We start from the raw sequence: 26,015 nt of genomic DNA, 5'->3' as shown, positions 1-26,015 counted from the left end.
CACTGACGCTTGTGAAGCTTGCAAAAACTGACAGAACCAGCTACGACGCCTGACTAAAGCCCCCTTTCATCAGCACCAAACTCCCAACAATGGTCTTACTAAGCCAGGGTGGGATTAAGCACCCAAAGACCCCCACATCCTGTACAGAAGGCTCAGAGACAGGCGCTAAAACATGAAAGAAAGGGACAGGGATAACTGATAGGGGCAGAGTGAGGCCAGAGCAGGGGAGAATGAAGGCTTTCAATATGGATAATATATGGGCTGGTGCACCGAGTTCTTCGTGTCAGCAAAACTCTGTGTTTGCAAGAGATCTCGGGAGGGCAAATGAGAAAACAGAACGGGATTTTAAAGGGGTTGGGGAGAGAAAAGAAAAAAAGGATTTCCTATTTTCTAATTTGGAAGAGAGGAGAAATGGCATTGTGGTAGGGAAAGAGCACGGGACTCTAGCAGGACAGGGGGCTGATTCTGGCTTGCTCTGCCAGTAGGCAGGCAAATGCTTTTTTCAGATAACTGAAGGTGGTACAATGGAGTCATCCCCTGTGGCACAAACAAACACTCTGCTCTGGCACAGAGTAAAGCACACAGGAACCCCATGCCGAGTTCCTTCCTCCAAGAAGCACAACTTCTTCTGCAAACTCCTGACATCATGATACGGTGTGTTTTCCTGCTACAGAACATTGGCCGCCCTTGGCAGCAGTTGGGCAGTGTTCAGCTTAGAGATGTCATAAGGACGTGGGCTAAGTTATGGAGAACTTGGCTGAAAGGTTGCCATTTTCAGTGTCAGCCCCACATTTTTTAATAACATGTTGCTTCAGCCTCCTTAATGGATGGTTTCTGCCATGTTTCAAAAATCTGCCAAATTCATTTGCTCAGAGAGGATTGCCAGACAAATACAAAGGGTGTGAATACAATTAACAATAATGCCTCCTTCATACCATCCTCAGCTATCTTGAAAACTATTCCTTGTCTTCCAATCGTTTGGTTGATCACCAGGAATCATAAGATACACAACCTTTTTTGGGAGGGAGGAACCCTAGCAGTAGTTCGTTCCACCACCCAGGTGAATTACCCACATGCCTGGGCAAAGCTGTCTAGAAAAACCCAGTCTTTGGGGTTGTTTCCTCATTCTGTAACTGGACGCCATTTCCATTTCAGGATTGGGCCTCCAAGAATGATGGACCTAACTGAGCAGTTCTAGAAATTTCTTCTCAAAATCACAGCACTTCCTGTGATTTGGACTGACTCCTCTGTTTGTGAGGGCATCACCTGACAGACTTGAGATTCGGGATTCCTTCTTTTCTTTTATATGTTAGCCAGGCTGAGGTAAAGCAATGGGAATTTGGAGTGGCTAGGAACGAAACTATGGGAGTGTTTACGAGAGACAATGTGTATTAGGCTGTGAGGCCTGATTGTTTTTGTGTGGTCTCCATAAGACTGGTGTTGGTACATGTGTGAGGTGAAGGAGCAGCTAAGGGGAGATCCCATGTTATCTGAGGCCCGAAATGGTTTGACATGAGAAGCCCACAACTGTTGGCATTACGATGGCTGCCAATTCCTCGAAAGAGGCTTGTTCCTGACTCAAACCACTGTCGAACATCAGGTCAGAGAAACCAGCACTTCTGAAATGGCTTCATTTTGAGGCACTGGTGAGGTGTACAAGAGATTACTGGATACCCACAGAAAATGAGATGCTGATTTGTCCTCCCATACAGTTCACTGTATGGTATTAGCCACTCTTCAGGCAAAATTGACAGGGTGTTCCTTATTTGCTTCTGATGTCTCTTTGGCAAACTTTGGGTTTTGAGTGTAGGCTAACAAAGATGCAGAGGAGCAAGGGGGTGTCAGACAGAATAACTTTCCTTGGTCCCTTCTGACAAAACTTCCCCCTCTCCAGCTGTTTCTTGAGTTCTCAAGGAGCTTCCAAAGTTTCCAAGAAGGCCATCCAAAGCCTTTTAGACATACCCAGGGCTTCAAGAACAGTCCTAGGCCTCACACAGTCTTGTGCAGACCCCAGAATGTGGTCAAGCATTGTTCTCTTCAGAGACAGACACAGTGGTGAAAAGGAGCTGTGTGGTGTTCTTTGGCTGATCCAGATCTCGGATTTGATTTTGTTTTCTTTCTTTTTTTGGAGAAGAAAAAAGGTGTGGGCAACAAAAGGAAGGAAGTTCTCCCTGGTAACCTGCTGATGCAAGGTCGGCCTACCAAGTTCCTCACTTCTTGTGGTGCATGTCTTCCATCCCGACTCGGCCCCAGACGCCTACCACAAAGGTTTCGATCTCACACTCATTTTCCCCACGGGCAATGCGGAAGTAGCCGTCCTCTCCCCACACCTTGCCCCACGAGTTGGCAGCAATCTGAAGCCAGAGACACAAAATTGCCCAGAAGATAACATGAGCCATTAATGGTTTCCGACAAAGCAGCTTTTCACATTTATACTGCGCCGTAGCATTCATATATAGCAATCTTGTTGCCATCCTTACAGCAAGCATGCAAGGCATGTATTGTCAGTATTATCCCCATTATCTTGCAAAGAGAAAAAGAGAAGCTCACCTAAGGCTGTCAAGTGAGTTCATGGCAGAGGCGAGTTTTAAACTGGGGATTCCTGCTTTGTAACACTATCTCATAGTGGCTTTGCTACACCAAGTCTCACATTAAAACGAGGATGGGGAACCTTTTCAGCTCAACAGGCCAGATCCTGAGCCCAGTGGGTCAGTGACAGGTGGAGGGGGCACCCACCTCAGGGAACCCTTTTTCCTTTGCAGCATGGCTTGATGCCACCTGCTACCAGCTGGTTGGTGGTGACTTCAAGCCCTGCTGGGATCGGCTACATTCCAGAGTTTCCAATCAGCTGACTGGCACTGTCTTCAAGCCTCATTTACAGCAGCGCTTACTTGTAGACAGCGGGGCAGGAGAGATCCAGAGAAATAGATGTCTAGGATAACAAATAATTATTAAAAGGTCCCATAGCGTGCTTTGAAGGTATATGTTGCAGCCACTTGCTCAAGTTAAAACAAATTTGGGTCTGGGTCAGTGTCTCGATCGTCACCCCCACACAGAGTTGCTCCCTGACACCCTGTTTAATGAGCTTGCATCCTGATTTGTTTTTGGGGAGATCAGATGATGATGTGTCAAGGGAGTTTTATCACACACTTCCATTTCACCATATTTTTCCTTATTGCGAGTCTGATTTCTTAGGGAAGCAGGTTTATTTCGCCAGAGTTCCAAATCAGCTTTGAGTGCACAGGCTGAATTTGCCAGGATTTGACTGAATTCCACCTGAAAACAGTGACAGTCTGGAAATGCCCTGACTGGGCACCCATCTATGCCACCTTGAACTCTATGATGGAAGACCTTAAATGAAATACCTCAAATGAACAATACCTAAATTTGTGGCAATTCCTGGTTAAGAAACAGCAGCACTCACCCAGTATTTCTGATTTGACCCATCAGGCAGCTGTTCCTCTCCCCACCTGTGACACAGAATGAAAGAGACAGCTTTGTTGAGTGGTCCTCCTTATCATGTGCTATGCAAAAGATTTCAGCCACACATTTGCACACCACCCAGGCATCTTCTGATGAAGGACAATTAACAAATATTAAGGAAACTGCTTGCAAAAAAAAAGTGTATATATGGAGTAATCGGACCAAAACGCTGATGAATTTTCATGCAGATCTTAATACAGTAATAATAATATTATGTGGCAACGTGGCAAACATCTTTAAGACTGGAACGATAAGAAACCAAAATGAAATTTGACAGATCCTTCGGTCCATACTTACAAATGAAACTGAGAGTGATAAATATTTTGCCACACTTTAACTAAAATATGATAAAGCCAAAAGGACCTGGAATAAAATATATGCTTCAGAGGCAACATCCAGTGTTTGGGCCACTAGGCAGCCCTGTTTAGGGAAGTTTTTAATGTTTGATGTTTTATCATGTTTTTAATATTCTGTTGGGGGCTGCCCAGAGTGGCTGGGGAAACCCAGCCAAATGGGTGGGGTATAAATAATAATAATAATAATAATAATAATAATAATAATAATAATTGTACCCATCCTTCTTTAACACGTCAGGAAGCTGTTTTATGACAGATTTGCTCAGTGGAATGCATTTCACAAAAAATGAAGCATTGTTATTGCTTTGATTGCTAGGTTTTAACCAACCCCATTACATTCATCGTTCTGGTTTGAGAAGATCATAACAAGAGACCCTCTGGACTCCAGCATCCTGTTTTCCATGATGGGACAACCAGATGCCTCTAGGAATCCTACAAGTAGCACATGGAGGGGAAAGCCTTCCTTGGAAGCTGCCCTATACCAAGTCAAACCATGGCCCATCTGGCTTAGTGTTCTCTGCACTGACTGGCAGCAGCTCTCCAAGGCTTCAGGTAGGGGGCATTCCTCGTCCTACCTGGAGATGCTTCTAGGGATTGAACTTGGGACCTTCTGCATGCAAAGCAGATGCTCTACCATTCGTTATTGCCCAGAATCTGGAGGTTACAGATAAATATAATGTCTAGTAGCTGCTGGTACATGAATCTGTCTAGTCCCCTTATAAAGCCATCAAAGTTAGTGGCAGTACTTCATACTGCCTGTCTGGGAGAGATGCCCAAAGTTCTTGGTCAGGTGTTAGCAAAGCAGGCTTGGTGTCCGACTGGAAGGGGTTTCCCATTTCATTCCTTACTGATTAGCTCAGAATCTGGTCTGTCATTTCCTTCTGCAAGCAGCTTGAGAAGATAAGCCCAAGTGGAAAAGACAGCGTGATCTAGCTGGCTGGGAGCCCTCCACTTATTTCTCCTTAGCATGCCCCCATAGTTCAGTGTTTTCCTTTGCCCTAAGCAGAGGCCTTTGCCCATCTCTGAGTGTTTTGATCTCAGTGTTGGAATGGGTAACTGTGGCAACATTCTGTGTACTTGCAGTCTGTGAGTCAAGTTAAAAAGACTCAAAGCATCGCCTGGTGCCAATGTTTTGTTTAGGTTTCTGCTGTATTCCCAGCTTGTTCCAATCCAGTGAGAATTCCTCGTCCCTCACACAGTATTATAAGTAACATTATTATTATTATTAGCATTTCATCCACAGCAGCTTAGAAGTGAGAAGACAATCTATTCCCTCCCTTCCCTTCAGGCTCTCAGTCTAAGGCACAGCCCTCAGCACCCTTCACAAACTACAGTTCCCAGAATCCTTTGGAGGGTACAAAGCCATGACTCTTTAAAGTGATATAAAACTGCTTAAAATGTATACTGCAGATGATGCATTAGTTGTTTTAGCCATAACAGACTAAAAACACACACAGCAGTCTCCCCATTTCATCTGCGAAACGTTGGAGAGTCTTTTGCATGCTGTGGAATAAGTCTCTGAAGGCGTTTCAGTCCTGGTGAAAGAGATCTCAGAGGGGAATCTGCTCCAGCTGTGCTCAGCTCACCCAAAGAATGACTCTTTCACCCGGCTGGCGGCTGTTTGACGTCAGAGAGAAAAGTTCTCACTTTCCCCCCAAAGAGTGGCCTTATCTGGCAGTGACTTGTTCTCAGGAGCCTCTACTCTCCCCCTGCGGGGCCTCTCTTGTTAGTTTTCCTTCCTCATTCCTCGAGCAGCAGTGAGCTGGCATGGATCAAACTCCGCTGTCCAGTCAGTGCCCACCAAATGAGGGAAAGTGAAGAGGAAGCCACGTGGCCCCGCGGAGAGGAAACATGTTGAACTCCCTATGGTGCCCACCATCAAACACACACACACACAGAGAGAGAGAGAGAGAGAGAGAGGGGGGGGGGGGCAGAGTAAGCTCCAAAGAGTCAAAAGGCCAGGCAGTCATCAGGGGTTCAAGAAGAGCCACAAAGAGGAAGGAGTAATATGAGGAAATTCTGCCCCCTCTTCCAGGTTAAAACAGCCTGTGGAGGATGTCCTCTGCAACTGCCCCCCCCAACCCAACCCTGGGAAAAGAGAGGAGGCCTTCAGGAGCACCTTTAAAAAACAAAAACAAACATTTTTCTTTACCCAAAGGTCTCCTTTATTCTTTTTTCCTGCAACTGGTGCCTTCTCCCAAATTCTGGGGCCGGGGCCAGGGCCAAGCTTGCACACCTCTCCACCGAAACATACACACGCCATACATTCATATGTTCATGCTATACATTTATAGCACCATGATAGCATTTTAACCAGTCATGCCCCCCAAAGGCTTCTGGGAGCTGCAATTTGTTATGGGTGCTGAGAGTTGTTAAAGGTAAAGGGACCCCTGACCATTGGGTCCAGTTGTGGGTGACTCTGGGGTTGTGTTGCTTATCTCGCTTTATTGGCCGAGGGAGCCGGCGTACAGCTTCTGGGTCATGTGGCCAGCATGACTAAGCCACTTCTGGCAAACCAGAGCAGCACACGGAAACGCTGTTTACCTTCCCGCCAGAGCGGTACCTATTTATCTACTTGCACTTTGACGTGCTTTCGAACTGCTAGGTTGGCAGGAGCAGGGACCAAGCAATGGGGGCTCACCCTGTCGCGGGGATTTGAACCACCAACCTTCTGATCAGCAAGCCCTAGGCTCTGTGGTTTAACCCACAGCGCCACCTGCATCCCTGAGAGTTGTTAGGAGGCCCCTATTGCCCCCACAGAGCTACCATTCTCAGAGTGGTTCAGTAGTCAATCGCTTTCATGCCCTGCTCTGAGGCTCTCAGAAGCTGCTGTCCACTGTTGGAAACAGAACTCTCAACTGAACCGGCCCTTGTCATGATCCGGTAGGACATAACATGTGAGAATACCATGCAATTGGATATTCCTGTGATCAGTAGAAAGGCAGCCCCTGAACCAACCAACATTACCCCCTCAAGCAATATCCCTCACCCAGTGACTTTGACGGAATGGGTGCCGTGCCGTCGGTACTGTTCTGGCTTCCCGGCAGCTACAGATGTGTGCCGATAAATGCCACTTCTATACATGAAGAAGTCTTCATGCACCTCCATGATGGCTGTACAAGAAGAGAAAGGAGATGAAGTAAGCAACAGGAAAAAGTCGGCAGGCACAGACCCTCCACCTCTGACGTCGACTTCACCACCAACCCTTTGGAGGCCTGTCTGCACTACAAACGTGTATCAGTTTTATAACTCTTTTGGCTTGCACATTCACACTTGCATATGTGCACCCCAAAGGATCCTAGTAATTGCAATCTGGCTGAGAATCCTGTTAAGGGTTCTTACACTCACAAAACCAGAATTTCTTCAGAAGATGGAATTGTTAAGCAGGTTTGCTGTGTGAACACACCATTTAGATTTCTACGATAGGCATACCAGCTGAATTTCCGTCAAGAAGCAGGTGTGCATTTCTGCACTATGGATGATGGAGCTGATAATGGGGGCCAGAAAGGATTGTGATTGGGCTTGCAGGGCTTGGAAGGCAGGAGGTAAAACTTGGGCTGGTGGTGGTGATACCCATTGCTAGTAGTCTGTGGGTTGTGTGCTTCCACTTTTGAAAGTCAGTGTGGCATTGTGAACAGAATGCTGTACTTAGAATCATAGAATCATAGAGTTGGAAGAGACCACAAGGGCCATTGAGTCCAACCCCCTGCCAAGCAGGAAACATACTTTAATAGGAGGGAGCAAATTAAGATCAACTGACCCTAACGCAGGGTTATATCTAACTACGTTTTACTCAGAGCTGCTCCATTGTGATTAATAGGCCTAGCTTAGTCTTGCTCATTCACGTTTATGGATCTACTCTGAGTAGGACTAGCACTGGCTACAAACCATGTTCATCTATCATCATCATCATCATCCTACTACTACTACTACTACTACTACTACTACTATTATCCTTTTGAGATTTAGACCATTGAAATTAATTTATTTTTCTTTCTTTCCATCTGTGAAACTTTTGAACAACTTTGTGGTGCTGAACGTCCAGTGTGCTCTGCTTTAAATGACAAGGACATGGCTTTCATAATATCTAGCTCCGGACTCAAATTAAGCCCTCCACCCCCACCCACCCAATGGCAAAACTGTTTGTATGTAGTGTTATATGTATATCAGCACAACCCTTCCAAGATTGCTGGTGCTGGTGAAATGGAGCAAACATCTTCCATGTGTTCAAAGAACATGTGAAAGGATTACACAGGCTGCCCCCTTCCTTGCTGATGCACCCAAGAATGCCCCCCTCCAACTATGTGCATGAAGCTTCTCTATGCAAGGGAGGTGGGTCATGACTGGACCTCTGATCATAGAGTCTCTTCCCACATGTGATGAATGCACCGGTGGCAGAGGGACACACAATTCCCTATTAATGCATGTGGGTTTTCTTCTGTCTTACATCACTGTCTCAGAAATCTCAGTCATAGAGATCTGTGAACCATTGAAATCCAGAGTCCAACTCCCTCAAGCTTAATCATTGATAATTTCCTAACGGAGGGTCTGTCTTGATTGTGCCTATCCTAAAGATCACAAACCGACTTCTACTGGGTTTTTTATCTCTGAGGGTTACAGGAGCAGTGCAGGTTGCTGTGACAGAGGCATGGTTTTTTTGTACAAAATATGAAAAGACAACATTTTTGGGAGCTGGCTTCCTGTTCTCATCATTGTGTCTTCCATACTGGGCACCACAGTGCTGTAAATAATCATTTCTACACCAGGCTGGCAGTGGGGATGAGACTGCCAAGCCTATGCCCTCTTCTTGGCCAGGATAAAGCACTGGAGCTAAGGTTCTAAATGCTCAGGTAGACTGCTCTTCCTCAAAGTGCTTTCTGGAAAAGCTCTGTAGCTACAAATCTCTCAGGTTTTTTTCCTGGGGGAGATTCATAGCTCACCTTGCACTGGTCCATTCTCCATTAACTCCTTCATGATCTCTTTCTCCTGCAAGCAGACAGAAGAATAGCAAGGCATTTTACAAACATATCATAAACAGCTTTAAAAACCCTATAAAAAGAAAGATACTTTGTAAAATTTCCTCCCAAGATTCTCCACCATTTTTGATGGCAGATCCCCCTGACAGCACCCCAGAAGGATGCATAGGCTAGGACTTGGTAGAAGAGGCAAAAGGCGGCCAGGCTGCACCGTGGAACAGGAAAATACAGCTTTGTGACAAAAGAAAGAAAATCCACTACTGCAACTTTTAAGAGTGATCCCCACCACAAATAAAGTACTGGGACCCTGCCCGCCCCCACCACAAATATAGATGTGCCCACCAATAGGATAGAGGATTTAAAGAGGCCACTTGCACACAGCTCTAGCTTGAAAACCCTGCCCAGAACTGTCAGCTGTGCTCAGCCCATGCTCTACAGCACTCACGTTAGAGGAGAGGCGATACGCAGGGGTGGACTGGAAGATCTCATTGGAGTCCGTCCATGGGTTGGGGCAGCGTGCCGTGGCTTGTCTCTTGCCCCGGCCTGTGGAGCGGCTATGCATCATGCAAGGGGTTGCAGGCGGGGTGCTGTCTTTTTCCTGGCTGGTGAAAGGGTAGCATTTGTCCGTCACCACTCTGGAAGACCGAAGGTGGGGGAGAGGGAAAGGAGAAAAGTATGAGATTTTGTAGGTAACTGAATGGCTTATGTGGAGACTTGCTCACTCCCAAGGGTGATGTTAAAAACATGGTCTGTATGTACCTTAAAAAAAACAAAAACCCCTCTAACTAGGAGTCACCCAGGATGGGGACAGCATGAACAGGGAGGTGATTATTTAACCCTTCCCTCCTATAGAAATGGAAGGGGGAAGGGATTCACCCCCCTAAACAGGAACACAGTATGGGGGGACAGTTTAAAAACACCTTCCTCATGTGTTATGGTCCTGATCTTCCATCCCTTGGCCCCTCTCAAAGCTGCAGTTATTTATAGATTTTTTTAAGATACAAGCAATGCCAACCCACCTGCCTAATGCCATGAGTTGTTCAGCTTTAAGTCTTTACATGCAACTCCTTCAAGACCCTTCCATTCCCACCCTTCCTCCCCCCCACCTGACATCCCTTGCTAGTTGTGTTGATACTTTTCCCAGCCTTCTAGCCTTCCCAGCCATCAAAGGCTAATAGCCCCAGCCCTCCAGCCCTATAACGATGCCAGACCAGTATTGCCTAGCAGTTTTCAAGGAGAGTAATGGAGGCTGGTCTTCCGCGAAAGACAATATGTACATAGGAAGTTGCCTTATTCAGAGTCAAGCCACAGGTCCATCTAGCTCATTAGACAGTAATATGCCAAGGAACTGTTCTACCGTTGAACTTTGTTTCTTCTCCATGACTACTCTTGCGTGCATTTTTTTAAAAAAAGTTTTGGGGGGTGGGGGAATTCCTATTCCATGCCCGCTGGTGGTGAAACACCCCATGCAGACTCATTGTGCAGTGGATGTAAACTCCCCAGAATCTTCTGCAATGCACTGGGCTTCCATGGTAGATATATGTAGAGGTGGAAAGTCTGAACATCACAGTTCTCTAATTCAACAGCCTGCTGTAAAATGATGATGCCTGAACATTTGAGTTTAAGTCAAATTCAGCATATGATCCCTTTGTTCTTTCTACCTTCGTGGACTCACGGCAGAGCCAAAACTGGGTGCCTGGCAGAATCTGGGAGATCCAAAAGGGTTCTGGAAAGCCTCCAGTGCTACACTAGGCCATGCCACATTCGCACAGAGACCTTTTCTGTCCCGTGCAGGTTGACAACTTCATCAACTTGCATTGCTACACCAGGTTCCATTTCTGAATGTGACGAAGTGAACTTTTCTGCACAAACTCACCCTCTCCTGCGCAGGAACCACCAGGCCCCATCAATTCGGCCCCCGCTACAGCCTTGCTGGTTGCGAGTGTTGCAGGAGAGGAGGTTCTGGGGCGATAAGGCGGGAGTCATGTGTCCCATGGAGTGGATGGAGATCCTGTCCGAGGCCACCGCTGGTGAGAAGACACATGTGGTTAGAAGTCTGGAGAGCTAGTAATGAGGATGAAGGTGGTTTCTTGAATCACAGGAGCATTAGCATTGTGCTACAGTAGCATGCAGTTGATGCAGCTCTCCTCTTTGGATTTTCAAAGCATAAGGAATCTCCAGATTTAGGGAGGAGAAAGTGAGGGGCAGCAGTAGTAGGAAGAGAACACCGGATGGATGAGAGGGAACTAAAGGGGACACCAGGGGTTCACAATCTGCATTAAGATGAGGTATGTCTGGCCCCTCTATGTGTGAGAACAGCTTGTACAGGGAAGTCTAGGGCGTTGCTTGAAAGACGTGCGCCTCCCTATGAGTGATGCCCTCTCAAGAACTACTGTTCCCAGAGTCCCTTAGCATCAGTACAATGGGAGGAAGAGGCAACAGAGTGTCACAGCAGGAGGGTGGGACAAGCACAGTGATAATAATCAGGGACACAGACATGCCAAGGATGTTGGAAAGGAGCCAGTACTGCTATTAAGATTTACAGGCCTCTGAAGATGTGTGAGTCAATGGATGAGGCCCATTCCCAGAGCACCTAGAAGAACTGACAGTAGATTGACAGGTACAGAAAACCATAGCTGTCAACTTTTCCGTTTTCTTGCGAGGAATCCTATTCGGAATAAGGGAATTTCCCTTAAAAAAAGGGAAACGTTGACAGCTATGACAGAAAACATCTGTCTGGGAACAGGTTAGCCTAGGCTACTCCACCCCAAAGTAGAACATCAGGAGGGTAGCAGAAGACATGCCCTCTCCCTGCTCCATCATTGTTATGGCACATTCTTTCCACCTGTGAGGTGAGGTACCTGCAGTAGAAAAGGCCCAGGATCCAGCACAGTTGCCCTGGTCCAGCGGCTCGTGGATCATTCCTGCCCACTTCTCAGCAGCGTTGAAATGGGAAGGCAGCACCTCATTGGCATCCATATTCATCTACAGAAAGAGGGGAAAGAAGGAGAAGGAAGTCACTAGAGAGAAGGGAAATGTACCCAGGATTCACAGTGGAAACAGCAACAGGAATCAGGCCAGGGATATTCATATCTTGCAACAGGCTCGCCTCGGTTGCTGGTTCAAGATACTCACTGAGGCAGAATTGTTGGTCTTCTGCTCCAATTTAGTGCTAAAGAGCAGGTTTTCCAGGTAAAAGTAGCAGGGCAAAGGCAAAGCCGCCCAGACCCGTGCCTAGACAGCATGGGACAAGCAGAAAAGCTCTTGAACCCCTTGTTTTCTAGCACAGGCAGACTAAGCAGAACAAGCCCTGAGAGTCAAGAAACCAGAATACAAGCTGTGTAAAACTTCCTGCCCTTTCCTGCATCTTCCTCTCCCAGCTTACATAACCTTGAAAGTCCCCACGTTGCTCAGTCTCAAAGCAACAAGAGCAAGAGCAAAAATTGCTCAGACTTGGAATCATGTCCTGTTCTGTTGACGGACAGCTTGCGCTCGTAGCCCAACAGACAAGGTCTCGTCGCTTCCCTTGCTGGAAAAGCGGGGCCTTCAGTCCAGCCTGGCCTCTTCCCTTTCCTTGTTCTAAAAAGAGAGCAGAGATCTGGGGGCCACCCTGGCTTGATTCCTCTGACATTTCAGCCGGCTTCCTTTGGTCTGGTGTTTGCTTTAGGGGAGCAGATTACGTCAGGGATAATGCACTGCTGAATCAGCAGCCTCTGCTGATGTCCTGAGGGGCTGCAGTGGCCTTCCCAGGAGTGGGAAAGAACAACACAGCCAGAAAAAGAAAGGACATGTGTCCTCTCCCCCTGAAACCACCCTCATCCCGAGGACTGAAATTGCTGAAGCAGCTGAGTTTGTTTGCAAACATCTCCAGGGCCCCTGAAGTCTCTGGATTGTTTTGTAGATTGTATGATTGATGGTGAATTTGTAATGTTCTATTATGTTCTATTGTGTTAGTGTTATTTGTTGTTTGTAAACTGGTTTGGGATTCATTTGAATGAAAAGCGACATAAAAATGCAATAAATCAAATCAAACCCTTCTCTTAACAAAGTCACATACCTTCCCTCTTTTCCCCACAAAAAAGTGTAAGTGACCTCCCTCTTATATTGTTGTAGATTGTAAGCAGGGCCTTTTTCCAGCTGGAACTCACCAGAACTCAGTTCTGGCACCTCTCAGGTGGGCACCATTGTCCTTATAAGTGAACAAGGGAGGCGTTCATGGTGAGTTCCGGCACCTCTTTCCCTAGAAAAATAGCACTGATTGTAAGCCTTCCTGATTTAGAGCACAGCGTTCCAGGCCATCCTCATTACTGTCACTGTAAGGGCTGGATGCCTGACTAGATGGGCTTTTGGCCTGATCCAGTAGACACTCCATGTTTTCTTCCCCCCTTTTTTTAATTACTGTCAACAGGTAACAAAAACAGGCTTGAAACTGACCTCTCAGAAGTCAGAGGGGTAACTGGGTGTGAGTTTCAGAGCTCTAAGAGCTACGTGCCTGAAATCAGTCCCTTGTCCCTTCTGACACAACTGGGAAAATTATGCACATGTTCTTTTGTATTTAATTTTACACTGTCCTGTGCTCAGAAGTGCAGAGGAAGAAAACTCCCAGGCTTTGGACTGAAGAAGCGCAGAACGAGCCTTTCTGGATCATCTACCAAGCGAGACTTACATGGAGTTCATTCATGTTCATGACAGCAGTTGGGGGTTTGATGGTGCCAAGGCGATACTGGATGCCCTCCTCTAGCGTCATGCCCCAGAACTGGCTGTAGTTGGAGGCTCTCCAGCTAAAGAAAGATGGAAGAGACTCCATTGAGAAGATGAACCTTTGCTCAGGGAGACCCTGAGAGATCCATTAGAGAGGGTGCCAGCATTCGGAACTAACCAGCTACCTTGGTAAGAAAACGCCGCCATTTCATAGTTCTTGGATGTATGACAAGCCAGCTCCCTTTCCTCTTGGCATTCTTCCTTGACTCAGAACTGGCATGCAATTTAAAGGGAGACTCTGCCTGCTCAGCCTGCCCAGGAAGGGTGAGAACCCCCCAATTCGCAAAGAAACTAATTGATTGCTGTGGCGTTTTGAAGAACTGGAATGTAATATAAAACAATAATAATAAGTTCTAATTCTCAGGACCACTGAGAAACAAAATGTAGGCATTGGTATGCTCGGCTGAATACTGAGGTATGCAACTTTCGGAACACTACTGTGCCATTACATAATGGGCATATAAGCATCACTATATGTCAGATATATACTGACCACCACATGTATCTTATAAGTTTCCAGCTTCTACCCAGAACAGACCACAAAAACCACTGTCTGCACTCTGCCATCAAGCTCTGTGATACAACCACATCTGTTTTAACCCATTGGATAGAGACTCACAACTGGAATTCCTTATTAGACTACAAACACTTAGAGATTTTATTGCAATCAAGCTGTATATAAATGTTGCTAAATAAATCAATACAGCATACACACACACACACACACACACACACACACACACACACACACACCACAAAGTGAAAATGCAGATCAGCAAAGCCAGACAGTTACCCAGAAAGGACTTATTATACAACAGGCCTAGATAACACGGCTTCTTGTTACTTGTAGTTCCCAGCTAAATCCACTCCAAGGAGCAACAGCCCATCCTCGACAAAGGTACCTCCCTTTCACTGGCCTTGGGTGGTAGGTCTTACTTACAGACACATCCTCAAGCTAGCACAGCTCCTCACCAAGAATAATAGGCCACAGACACAAACACAGGGACCAGACCCTGCAACAGACCCAGGTTCCAATCCTATCTCCACAGCTCCTCAGAAAACACTACTGCAGATCCTAATAATGTCAGCCAGAATGTCAAGAGGACACTGTCCAGCTCATCTTACATGACGACAATCTCTCATTTGCCAGCGATGCCTTTCTGCATCCTACATAAGAGCAACAGAACAACCACTGTGCAAAAAGTATAAATGGACATAAACTTGACACTTCAAATAGCACTTTAACACACACACACACAAAAAGCCTAGCAACTGTGGGGGACCATTTCACTGTACTTGGACACTCTGCCATGAACCTTGTTCTTGAACAGAGGAACTTCAAAAGAAAACTGAAGCATGAAACCAATGAATCACAGTTTTCCTAGAGGTACCATTTTTCAAGAGCTTCAAGTCTACTAGCTGCGTTAAATCAGAATAATGGGTTGACTCTTCAGGTGAGCTTGGGGGACAATATCCATGAGGATCCTAGCTTGGGTTCCACAGACCCCCTGGGCCACTCCCCTCAGGTGTGGTATCAGGAACTTGTTCCAGGCCTTACAACATCTCCACATCCAGCCAACCTATCCTTTTATGACACTGAGGTCAAGGCTGGAGCAATGGCAGCTTTTTCTTTAGGCTTATTCCTTCCTGCCCACAGCTTTGACCACAGGCCGCAAAATGGTGGATATGTGGCTCCACTTCTCACGATCGCTACACTTCCCTTGGAATGGAGACCACCAACTTTTGTTGGACGCCTCCTCCCTAGCAGCCTGCTTGATTCGTCAAATTGAGGTTCTTCTTCTTACCCATAATTCCCTCTGTTGATGGCATCTATCATATCCCCATTGATGAGGCAAGCGTGGTTTTCACAGGACCATTGCCCATTTCCTTCGCAAGTGCTGAGAAGAGAAGACATGGGAAACGTTAGATATACGAAGCTATGGAAGGGTGGTGAGCTAGTAGCCAAAGGCAGATACTTCCAGAAGTCTAGATTCAGCAGTGGCCTGCGAGGTGGTGTGGAACTGCCCTCCTGACACCAGCTTTGCTGACACTTACCTGAATGCAGTGAGCTTGGGCAGAATGATGATGCCATTGGGGCTGTGCTGGCCCACTGGCAGAGCCAATCCAACACTGGTGTGCCCAAGCAACTTCAACCTTGCCGCCAACCTGCTTTACACCAGAGCTTGCCAATGCATTGCGTGAAGGTGCCATAGCACCCACCAAGGTCTTCCCTGGCAAACCACCTTGCAGCTTAAACTGAGCAACTCATCAGTGAGCAGTACGAAATTCTTCATGTTTGTTACAAAGGACTAGTGAGCTCTAAGCTTTGTGGAACCAGGTGCAGATCACCTGAGGATCAAATTCATAACAGTACAAAGGAGATAAGTGATGAGCCAGGATGGACCACAGCACAGATATAACAGAGGCAGTTCTGACTTCTATAGGAACCTGGGAAGCTGCCTTAAACTGAGTCAGAACATCAAGTTCAGTGTTGCCTACACGGATTGGCAGTGACTCTCCAGGGTTTAAGATAGAGGATATTCTCAGCCCTGCCTGGAGACACCAGGGATTGAATCTGGGACACTTTGCAGGCAAAGTAGATGCTCCACCATTTAACTACAGCCTTGCCGTTTACCTTCCCACTCAAGACTCCCCCCCCCATCATCTTGGCCCTCTTTGCTGCTGCCTTTGAAGGTGCTCCAGCGTGACTACATCCAAATTCAAAGTGCAGAATCTACAAAAAGACACAGAGCTCCAAGTGAGATCCGACTAGTGCTAAGAGCTTTGTTTACTTATTGGAACAGGCTCCTTTATTAAAGAAAGCTTGATGGTCTGAGGATGCTGGAAGTAGAAGGGCTGTAGCTCAGTGGCAGGACATCTGCTTTGCATGCAGAATGTCTCAGGTTAAATTCCCAGGATCTGCAGGTGGAGCTGGGGGAGACCATTCTGAAATCCTGGAAAGCCACTGTTAGACAGTTGAGTTGGATGGACACAATGGTCTGACTTGGGATAAGGCCCCCAAAATCCTGTGTGTGTGTGTGTGTGCATGCGTGCGTGCGTGCGTGCACTCTTAGACCAAGCTCCCCCTGCACATGGTCTATGGCCAGGCCTTCTGCAAGCACATTCTGCAAGGTGCCCTAATCCTTTTCATGAAGTCTTCAGGAAACACGGTGGCCTTGCTGACGAGGAGCCAATTCCAACATTAGCTATGCTTCATAGAACGCTTGGCATTTTCTCTCGGCCAAAAGGCACTTTAAAAAGCAACAACAATCCTTTCCCCCACCCCCTTCCCCATCCTGAAGGCAGAAAAGGTTTTGTCCTTTTACGGACCTGCCTGGCAGCAACACTCTCCCCTTAGAGTCTGCATCCTGCCAGGGCCTGCTGAGCAGTTAACTGGAGCTCAGTCAGGACTCTCTGTTTAACCCTCATCTTCCCTTTGCCTTTCAGACCATAAGGAAAGCTTTGTTGCTGGATCTGGTCAAAGGCGCATCAAGTCCAGCATCATGTTCATGCAAATGGCCCATCTAGTTCAGGATCCTATTCTCGGAGTAGCCAACAAGATGCCCATGGGAAGCCTAGAAACAGGACCTGAGCACAATTCTGACTTCCAGCAACTGGTATCCATGGAGACAGGGGGTAATAGCCACTAATAGCTTTCTCCTCCATGAATTTGTCTAATTCTCTTTTAAAGCCATCCTAGTTGGTGGCGATCACTGTCTCCTGGGGGAGTGAGTTCCATAGCTTAACCATGCTCTGTGTTTATTGTGTTTACACTAAATAATAATAATAATAATAATAATAATAATAATAATAATAATAGTTGTTGTTGTTGTTTTATTTGCATCGGGCCCTTCTGACTGTGTTGCCCCAGCCACTCTGGGCGGCTTCCAACACATACAAAAGCATAATCAAGCATGGTCATTCATCCAGCTTATTTCAACGCATTTCCCTGTCACTTTCCTAACTGCAAAAGTCCATACAAGTTTTTTAAAGCAGATTTTTTGTGGTGAGGATTTGTTAAGCAGTGCAAACTGAAAGCTCTAGCATGCGCTCAGATTCCTTCTGCCAAATGCTGACGGCCTGAAGGGAACCTTTGGCAGCGAGACTTTGACTGGAAAAAATGCTCCTGTGATCAAAGAGCCCAACTTACCAGAAGTTGCAGTTATCTCTGTAGGTTGAGCCTGTTGGGAACTTGTGTCCATTACGGATGCAGGCTGGAAAAAAGGGAACAAGGAGAAAACTGGGATGGGAAACTGAGTGCATATGGATCCATATAGATAGCAATAAAGCTTGCATTTTGGTAGAGGGACTCAACCTCCTAATATCAGGATTCAGTGCAGTATTCTGTACAACTGTTTACAGCTGTGGATGCTGGGAAAGCAATATTTAGTTAGGCTGATTGCTTGTACTAATAGCCCAGATGTCATGCTTATATTGCATTATATTTATTGTACACTTGTATTTGAATTTATCATACTTTATTGTATTTTTCTTTTCTATTTTGGGCCAAAAAGCAGTATGTATGTATGTATGTATGTATGTATGTATGTATGTATGTGTACACACACACACCAGCCATAATCAATAGGAACCAGAAATGGGGGAGAGACTCCTGATTGCTGGGAATCTCTCTCCGGTTTTTGGAATACAACCCCCAGCAGAGTTTGGGAAGGCAAGACTCTGCTCCAGCTAGTGAGAGGGGCAGCAGAGAAATGGTTTGGGAACCAGTTGTGCCGTTTCAAACCAGCTAAAATCAGATAGAGAAGAAAGAGAAAGAGCTGAGAGCACTGCTTGGGTGTAGCTGCTGGTGTTTATGGGCATCTATTAACCCCTGCCATGCTCTGATTGTATACTGTAAGCACATCAAATATTACAAAAGACATCATTAAGCCTTCAGGGCTTTATCATCCGAGCTAAACCCTGCAGCGCATTTCTTGTAATTTCTCACTAAAATATTATAAGGCATGCTGGGGGAACCAACACACTGATGTAGCCTGGCTTAATTACATACCACACCCTGGTTCTGGAGCAACAATAACTTACTGTTTAGAAGCTTCTCTCCCTCCATAAATGTACATGGAAAGTATGGGATAAATTCTACCCTTTTAACCTTTCCAGAGTACAAAAGGCTGGTTGAAGCTTGCAAAGGTTGAACTGTATAAAATCTCACTGTGTTCAGTAGAGTTTGCACTCCTGCGCTGAGGGTTTGGATCGAGAGCTCAGGGTCAAAGTTTGATTAATTCAAGGCTGGAGCATGTTTCAAATGCCATTTTCCAAGTCAGGCTTGGAAAATGTGAAGGGAGGGGCAAACCCTAGCTCTTAAGAAGATAGGAAGAGCCTGCTAGTGGCCCATTGGAGTCCAGAATGTACAGAACTTTCCTAGTTGTGTAGGGAGGGGCAAGAGGAAGGCTTCAGGCATGTAATTCTGCTCCATGAACCCTGAAACTCCTGTGCAGTTACCCCTCTGCCTTCTGAGAAGTCAGTTTCAAGAAGATATGTGTTACCTGTTGGCAGTAATGTACAGAAACATAAGAATATACAAAGAGCCCTGCTGGACCAGGCTAAGGACCTCTTCTCACAGTTGCCAATCAGATGCCTACAGGGAGCCCGCAAGCAGGACCTGAGGGCAGCAGCACTCACTGCGCCTGCAGCTTCCAGAAACTGGTATTCAGAGGCATGCTGCCTCTGACAGTGGAGGTGGAACAATGTGAATGTGATAATGCATGATCTTGTGGCAGTAACAGAAGGTGGTGTTCCTGACCAGCTTGCAAGTCAGGAAGCCTCCTTTGAGAAGGTTGTCTCTGCCATGAACTCAGCAGCATCCCCAATGCCCTGGAGAATGGCTATCTCTCAGTGTAGGCAGTACTGTACTAGAGGGGTCAATGACCAGAAGGCAGGACATCTGGTTTGCAAATCATTTATTATTATAATTATGATTCACTTTAGGGAGAGCTGGGGATGTCCCTGGTCTATAACCCTGACAGCCATTGCCAGTCAGTGAGGATGAGGCTGAGCTAGATGGACCAATGGTCTGGCTCAGCATTAGGTTGCCTCCTACGTCTCAGGATAAGGTACCTCCCAATGTGAAAAATAGCAATAAACGTGACAATTTATCTGAGTATGCTCAAAGTGCTTTTTTCCCACCACTGGGGGGTGGGAGGATGAAATAGTCCATGCACACCAAAACTTGAGAGTGTGGAATTGTTTCCAGGCTAGGGTTTAGCACTGCTCTTTTTAGAAAATAACTGCTTGGGGCAAGGAGAAAATTTAGCCCAAAATGAAAATTTCTATTTCCCATTTGAATTCAGCTTTGATGGGGTTAAATGTCTTATTTCAGAGGGAAGCCAGAGCCCTGGGGGAAGCTGAAGGCATTCCCCACCATCAGCCCTTCTATGAGACGCTCAAGAGAAAGGCGCCTATTGTTTTAAGCAAGGATGGAAGGGGAAATCACATTTTCCTTAAAGGGGGTCAAGGGGATTTTGCAGCTGCTGCGGAAGTATCCCTACTGGGGCTCTGGGGACTGTGATTGTGCCAAGGGCATATTTGCATGACACATCTAGTAGAGGCAGATTTAAGGACCCAAACACTGACGTCTTCAGCATGTGGGGTGAGGTGAATGGGAGAATCCCAATACTGTAATAATAAATCCACACATTTAATCATAAGGTTGGTATTTCCCAGATCAATCCAAAGGCCCAGTGTAACATTGCAACAACAGCATCCTAATTATTTTATCTGTAAGCCTCCTTGATTCCCAGTCTGGGGAAAAGGTAGGATCATGATGATGATCATGATGATGATCATGATCATAATCATGATTTGGCCCCAACATTGGGCACTCTAAAATGCACTGCCTCTTCTCTCGCTATCTTCTCCAATGTGGTGGTGCTGGTGTAACCTGAAGAGAGCTGTGGACCAAAATATCCGGAGAGCATTTGGTTGATGAATGTGGCTTATCCCCTTCTAGGAATTTGTCTCTAATTCCATATTAAAGTCACCCAAAGTAAAAAAGTCATTACTACATCTTGTGGCAGTGAGTTCCGCAAATTAAATGCAGGTTGCAAGAAGTGCTGCTTTCTATGCCAGCTTCCAGAACAGACATTTACCATGTTGTTTCTTCCTTCAACATTTTTTTACAAGGCATCTACACGATGTCATTATCAAAGCACTGTCAGCCTGTGTTTCCCCTGTGCTCTGTTTTCTGCAGCATTTTTTTCAGACTGCAGGAAATCCAGTTTGGGGAGGAAGGATCAGAAGAGTAGCACGAACTCAGCCTGTCTCATCTACAACTACTGGGCATGGTTTGGATGCGTTTAGTGATGAACTGGGCAGGAGAGTCTGTCACCATGCCCCTAAACTTTGGCACACCTCCAATAGGCACCATTCTATCCATGTGCTTATTTCTTTAAGCAATGCTTGGGTAGTGCTAGGAACCAACAGCCTGCCTGCTGTGACTTTCCTGCTGATCTGTTTCTACAATCTATAGTATTAACACAGAGGAAGAGAAAACGAAAACACACACAAATGCAACCATTCATAATTGTCCAGCACACACAGCCACTTATGCCCACAGACCCTTATCTGCACAAGTCACAAACACCCATCTCAGTACATCTAACCACCTAAACAACTTTTCTCAACCCTGTGCCCTCCAGGTGACTTGGACCATCAGCACCCCAAGCAGTGTGAACAAAGTCTGCAAAGCAGCCCACATCTGTACCCCCCTCCTCTCCCCTCAGGCTCAGCTCCATTGTTATATATATCTACCCACCAATCAGGCAATCCACCCACAAGTAACCTACCTTTCTGCACAGCAAATGGAGGTTCGATGCCCAAACAGTACTCCCAGAAATCGGGGCAGCAGTCAGAGACAGTGCGGTTGCAGAAGAGGTCACAGTAGCAGATGGTGTCCAGGTATGGCACTGTGCAGCCATCATCCCTCCCAGGGCAGCAAGCATTACGGCGTTCGCAGTAAGAGCCTCCTGCGTCCCGGATCCCCCGCTCATGCAATCCCGGGGCCAGCTCCCTCCGCGTACGAGATGCCCGGAGAGCAAGGGCCTCTTCTGCCAACAGCACTGTGGCCAAGAGAGTCCAGAAGGCCTTCATTCTTCTGTTTGATCTTCTGGGATCTGCAGGTCCTGGAGAACAATGAAAAGATGGAGAATCACACAGAGGAATCGATCTCCCTTTTACACTATGTGGAGCTTGGTTGGATACATACCAACTTGTGCACCCCGTAAAATGATGCTCAAAGTGATTTACAATACAAAACAAAAACATAAAAAATTATAGTGACCTGTTCAGTGCAGGCAATAACATCAAGGACAATACTTTCCCCCAGCAGAATAGTGTTTCCAGAACTCTGACCCAAATCCTCCAAAAGGTGTACCCCCAAAGTGTAGTCACAATTGTGCCCCTGAAGGCAGACACTCACAGCAGGCACCAGCAGCCCTTCCCACTGATGGTCTCCCTTGGGTTGCTCTGCACCCTGCCTGGCCTGACAGTCAATCCCCTCCATGAAACATGCAGGAATGTACAGGAACCTCGGGAGCAATTTTGCAGGGGAGGGCGGGCAGTGTTCAACATTCAAATGTTTTGCCCCAATAGGATCCTCCACTTCAGCTGGCAACTCAAGAGATCCTCTGAAGAAATCCCACAGGTCTCGCCAGCATGCTCTGGGCTTCCCTCGCTGGAAGATGGTATTCAGCTTGACCTTCAGGTATCCAGGAGCACAGGGCTGGCCAGAGCACTGTAATCGTGTCTCTTACATCCTCTGATATATCTGTCCCAGCCATTTTCCCTGAGCCCAGGCTTTCCTAGCCAGGAATGGAACTCGGGACATTTTCCTGTTTACGCTGCCTTCAGGATGGAAAAAGAAAGCAAAAGGGTACAGCCTTGAACTCATGAACTGAGCAGCTGAAAGCAGCCGATCAAATGAGGAGGGGAGAGCACTGGGCGTTCTTCCAGGCTGGTTTTTACTACAGGAAAGAGGCACCTCATTTTTGCACCATCCTCAAAACATGATGCCAGCCTGAATTCCGCCTGCCCTTACCTCCAATTTAATTCAGATTTAATGAATTTCTGGGGGTAATCTGATAAGGGTATTTTTTTTCTCTCAGGATACCTGTTGCCAATGATACATTTGGAATATGAAGCTAGAACTCCAAAGGAACTGTTTCTGAACTGTGATTGAAGTTCAAAGTTTCTCAAAAAAGAAATTGGAGGAAGGATGAGCCCCCTCACCTCTCATGTTAGAAAGACTGGGTGGCGGTGTCTGCTGTGCCCCCTAGCCCCGGAAGAAGAAGACGGCCTCTGCCCCTTTCTGATTCCTTCTCTGGCATCTCCCCTGTGTCCTCCCATCTCATGGCCACCTGGGATTAAGAAGGCACCTTCTATGATCTCAGACTTCAGCAATGCAATAAGTTTTCTACTCTCAGCAGCAGCAATCTCAAGAGGAGGGCGGCTCAAGGTCAGAAGGCAAGGAAGGAATCTGGGCCTCTCCCCCCACCCCACACCTCTGCCTTGCTCTTCCAGATGCTAGGAAGTAGTGGGGCGTCATTTTGATTAACTGTCGCCTTCTGACCTCAGTCGGCAAAGTCCACGGAAACACACCGGGCGGCTCATCAATCTGAGGAGGTGGAGCGTTCAAGAACGGCTCTCATCTCGTGCAAGGCAGGGAATCTGGGCTTGCGCCTGTTGGTGTGCGGCTTATCTCCCTTTGAACTGTGGTGTTTGTTATGTGACTGTACAACTATGGAGGTTTTCCAGCCCAGAGCCGTCGGCATTTCAAATGGAAGAGGATTTTTTTAAAAAATTGAGTTCTTTTGTTGTTGTTGTTTTGTTTTTGTTTTAGTGGTGGTGGAAAAAGATCTCCAAAAGACATAACTGCAAAGCAGGAGAACTTTGTGCCCACTTTACAAGAGCACAGTTTACACAGTACACATAACACAATCTGCAACAGTTCCAGTCAATTCCACATCCTTCCTAGCGACACGGGATGAGTGGCACCCACACCCTAGTTCCCCACCCCAAACACAAACATTAGCAGCATGTTCTAAATTTCACAGACAGTTATTAAATATAACCTTTCCTGGTGCACCTTTATTTAAACACATTGCTGATAAGGGAGTCCGCACAAACACTCGGGACTGGGGGCCTTCCCTGGCAATCGGAACACTCCCCCCTGCTCAGACAAAACTCTTCTTCACTAACTAAACACAGGAAGGAGAAAGAACACTTATATGTTCAAGCCCCCCCCCCCAATACCCTTTCATTGGGGACTTCTTAAATTACATCAATTAGAATAGAACTAGAATAGAATAATTAGGGTTTTTAAACCAATATCCCACCCTTTATTTTGTGATGCACCAGCCTCCCCTTTCCTTCCCCAGATGCCTGGGGAGGCTGGGGGGGGGCGGGTAGAGAGAATATGTAGTAAAAAAATTCCTTCTCACTTACCAAGTTCTTTATATGGGTCTTTTAAGAGATCTCCATGATATCTGTCCAGCTCATTGCATTTTTATCCCCCCCTTCTTCCAAAAAAGCTCAAGTGGGTGAGTGTACATAGTTCTCTCTTCAGCTTTAATCCTTTCAACAATCCTGTGAGGTAGGCTAGGTGGGCCCAAAGCCAACCAGTGATCTTTGTGGCTGGACAAGGATTTGAACCCAGCTCTCCTCAGTCTGACACTAACCATGACAGCACCCTGGTTTTCTTGATCCACAGACTTATGCACCCTGACTGTTGTTTAGGAAGCTTTTAGATGACAGAGCCCAAGGTGGCATGCCTGTGGTTCCAAGGTGGTCAGCCATTGAGGCATTGACTAGACCCAGAGCTCCTTAGCTTCAGCAAAGTAGTGTCCTCAGATCCTTTAGACTGTACCCGGGACCTTGATGCCAGGGGTGGGCAACCTGATGCCCTCCAGATGTTGTTGCACTCTGATCTGGAACCTTGATATAAATATGCTTAGCATTTTCCTTTGTAGCTTCAATTATATTATGATTGCCTAACAATGGACCACTCGATTGTTACTCTCACCTGTGCATGTAAGCATGGTTTTAGTAAGTTGGCAACCCTAGTAAGCAGAAGCACCAAGGCCAACTTGTGCATTTGGCAACCTAGCAAATCAAGGACATTCATGCACATGATACATTCACATAAAATACTTAAAAAAACAACAACCATGCACCAATCCTCTTTATTCCATTCTATCCATTCTATCCCCCCCCCCCATTTTTCTGTGATAGACCTTTTGGGTGGTCAGTCAGATATGATGGGAGTTGGAGTCTGGAGGGTCACGAAGGAACATAGACCAATGAAGACCTTTGTCCACCTAGCTCAGTATTGCACACACTGGCTGGCAGCTCTCTTCAGACAGGGGACATCCCCAGCCCTGTGTGGAGATGCTGCGGGGTTGCGGTTGAACCCAATACCTTCTGCATGCAAAGCAGATGCTCTCCCACGGAGTTACAGCCTTACACCCCACACGTTTCCCGATCCCTGACCTACTCCACGTTTCACACCTGGCCGTGTAACACTTACCCCACCAGCTTCCCAGCCTGAGGTCCAAACCTGGAAACGAGGTTCAGAGGAGCCTCAACAAGAGAACAGCCTCGCCTTCCTGCCCCGGTGATGCTCAGGCTCTGGCCAAATTGGATCGCTTTTCACCCGGAGAGGAGCAGCCGAAGGGAAGGGCGGCGGCATACCAGAGAGGCTGATCTCCTGAAGAATCAGTCGCGCAGGAGAAGGCGCGGGCTTCGTGGACCTGAAGGGGGTGTGAGCTGCAGCTCTGGCGCTCGCAGGCAGACAGGCAGGCAGGCAGCCGTTGCTCCTCGCCGAGGAAAAGTCCCTGGCAGGGGCGGCAGGAGCGGGCGGACGTCTCTCTCGCACTGCTGACCGGAGATTCAAGCGCCTCTTATGTACGCTTCCCAGCCCACCGGCTCCCTCGATGCAGTCCCGGCAACCAAGCCTGCCTCTCCGACCCGCCCAGCTTTACGCAGGGGCAGCGCGGAGGACCCTTCTGGGGTGGGGCGTACAGTGGTAGTTTTTCCTAGTGGTGAGAGACGCAGCGCTAGGAAGGGACATTCCTCTTCCCTTCCTCGCTTTCTTTTTTTAAACGGTCGGCTTTTATTTGCTTTTAAAGCCTCTTTTTATCGTTATTTTTAATGAATATTTTATCCTGTTATGTAAGCAACTTAGAGCTAGTTGTTGACTAAGCGTAATACAGTTGATTGTTTTTTTAAATAATAATAATAATAATAATAATAATAATAATAATAATAATCATTCATTCATTCAACGATTTCTCAAAGAAATTGTCCAAGCGGTGTTGTGCAAGTCTGGTTTTACGCAAAGCAGTACGAAAATATACAAACCAACTAGAAGCAGATAGAATCACTGAAAACAGTTATAAAATCAGTAAAACTTTAAAGCAAAGTATAC

At 46.7% G+C, this 26,015-nt stretch overlaps 1 protein-coding gene across 3 annotated transcripts; it reads right to left on the bottom strand.

Moving 5' to 3' along the window:
• Nucleotides 1–1,617: 1,617 nt before the first annotated feature.
• Nucleotides 1,618–25,553, bottom strand: TINAGL1 (tubulointerstitial nephritis antigen like 1). Of its 3 annotated transcripts, none has more exons than XM_053398945.1 (12): nucleotides 25,116–25,553; nucleotides 21,379–21,714; nucleotides 17,727–17,790; nucleotides 15,382–15,474; nucleotides 13,482–13,596; nucleotides 11,677–11,800; nucleotides 10,692–10,842; nucleotides 9,261–9,450; nucleotides 8,780–8,825; nucleotides 6,829–6,952; nucleotides 3,425–3,470; nucleotides 1,618–2,354 (listed from the first exon to the last, which is right to left on the bottom strand). In XM_053398945.1, exons 2-12 carry the CDS (start codon nucleotides 21,680–21,682, stop codon nucleotides 2,211–2,213), a joined length of 1,401 nt encoding a protein of 466 aa, XP_053254920.1. In that variant the 5' UTR covers nucleotides 21,683–21,714; nucleotides 25,116–25,553; the 3' UTR covers nucleotides 1,618–2,210. The 3 variants fall into 3 exon arrangements, with proteins under 3 accessions (XP_053254920.1, XP_053254921.1, XP_053254922.1); XM_053398946.1 differs by lacking the exon at nucleotides 25,116–25,553 and adding an exon at nucleotides 22,011–22,103; XM_053398947.1 differs by lacking the exons at nucleotides 1,618–2,354; nucleotides 3,425–3,470; nucleotides 25,116–25,553 and adding an exon at nucleotides 22,820–22,844 and having other exon boundaries at nucleotides 6,825–6,952.
• Nucleotides 25,554–26,015: the final 462 nt, after the last annotated feature.

The sequence above is a fragment of the Podarcis raffonei genome, chromosome 8 (genome assembly GCF_027172205.1).
Source record: "Podarcis raffonei isolate rPodRaf1 chromosome 8, rPodRaf1.pri, whole genome shotgun sequence".
Lineage (NCBI taxonomy): Eukaryota > Metazoa > Chordata > Lepidosauria > Squamata > Lacertidae > Podarcis > Podarcis raffonei.
This window is presented reverse-complemented; position numbering and strand designations above follow the sequence as displayed.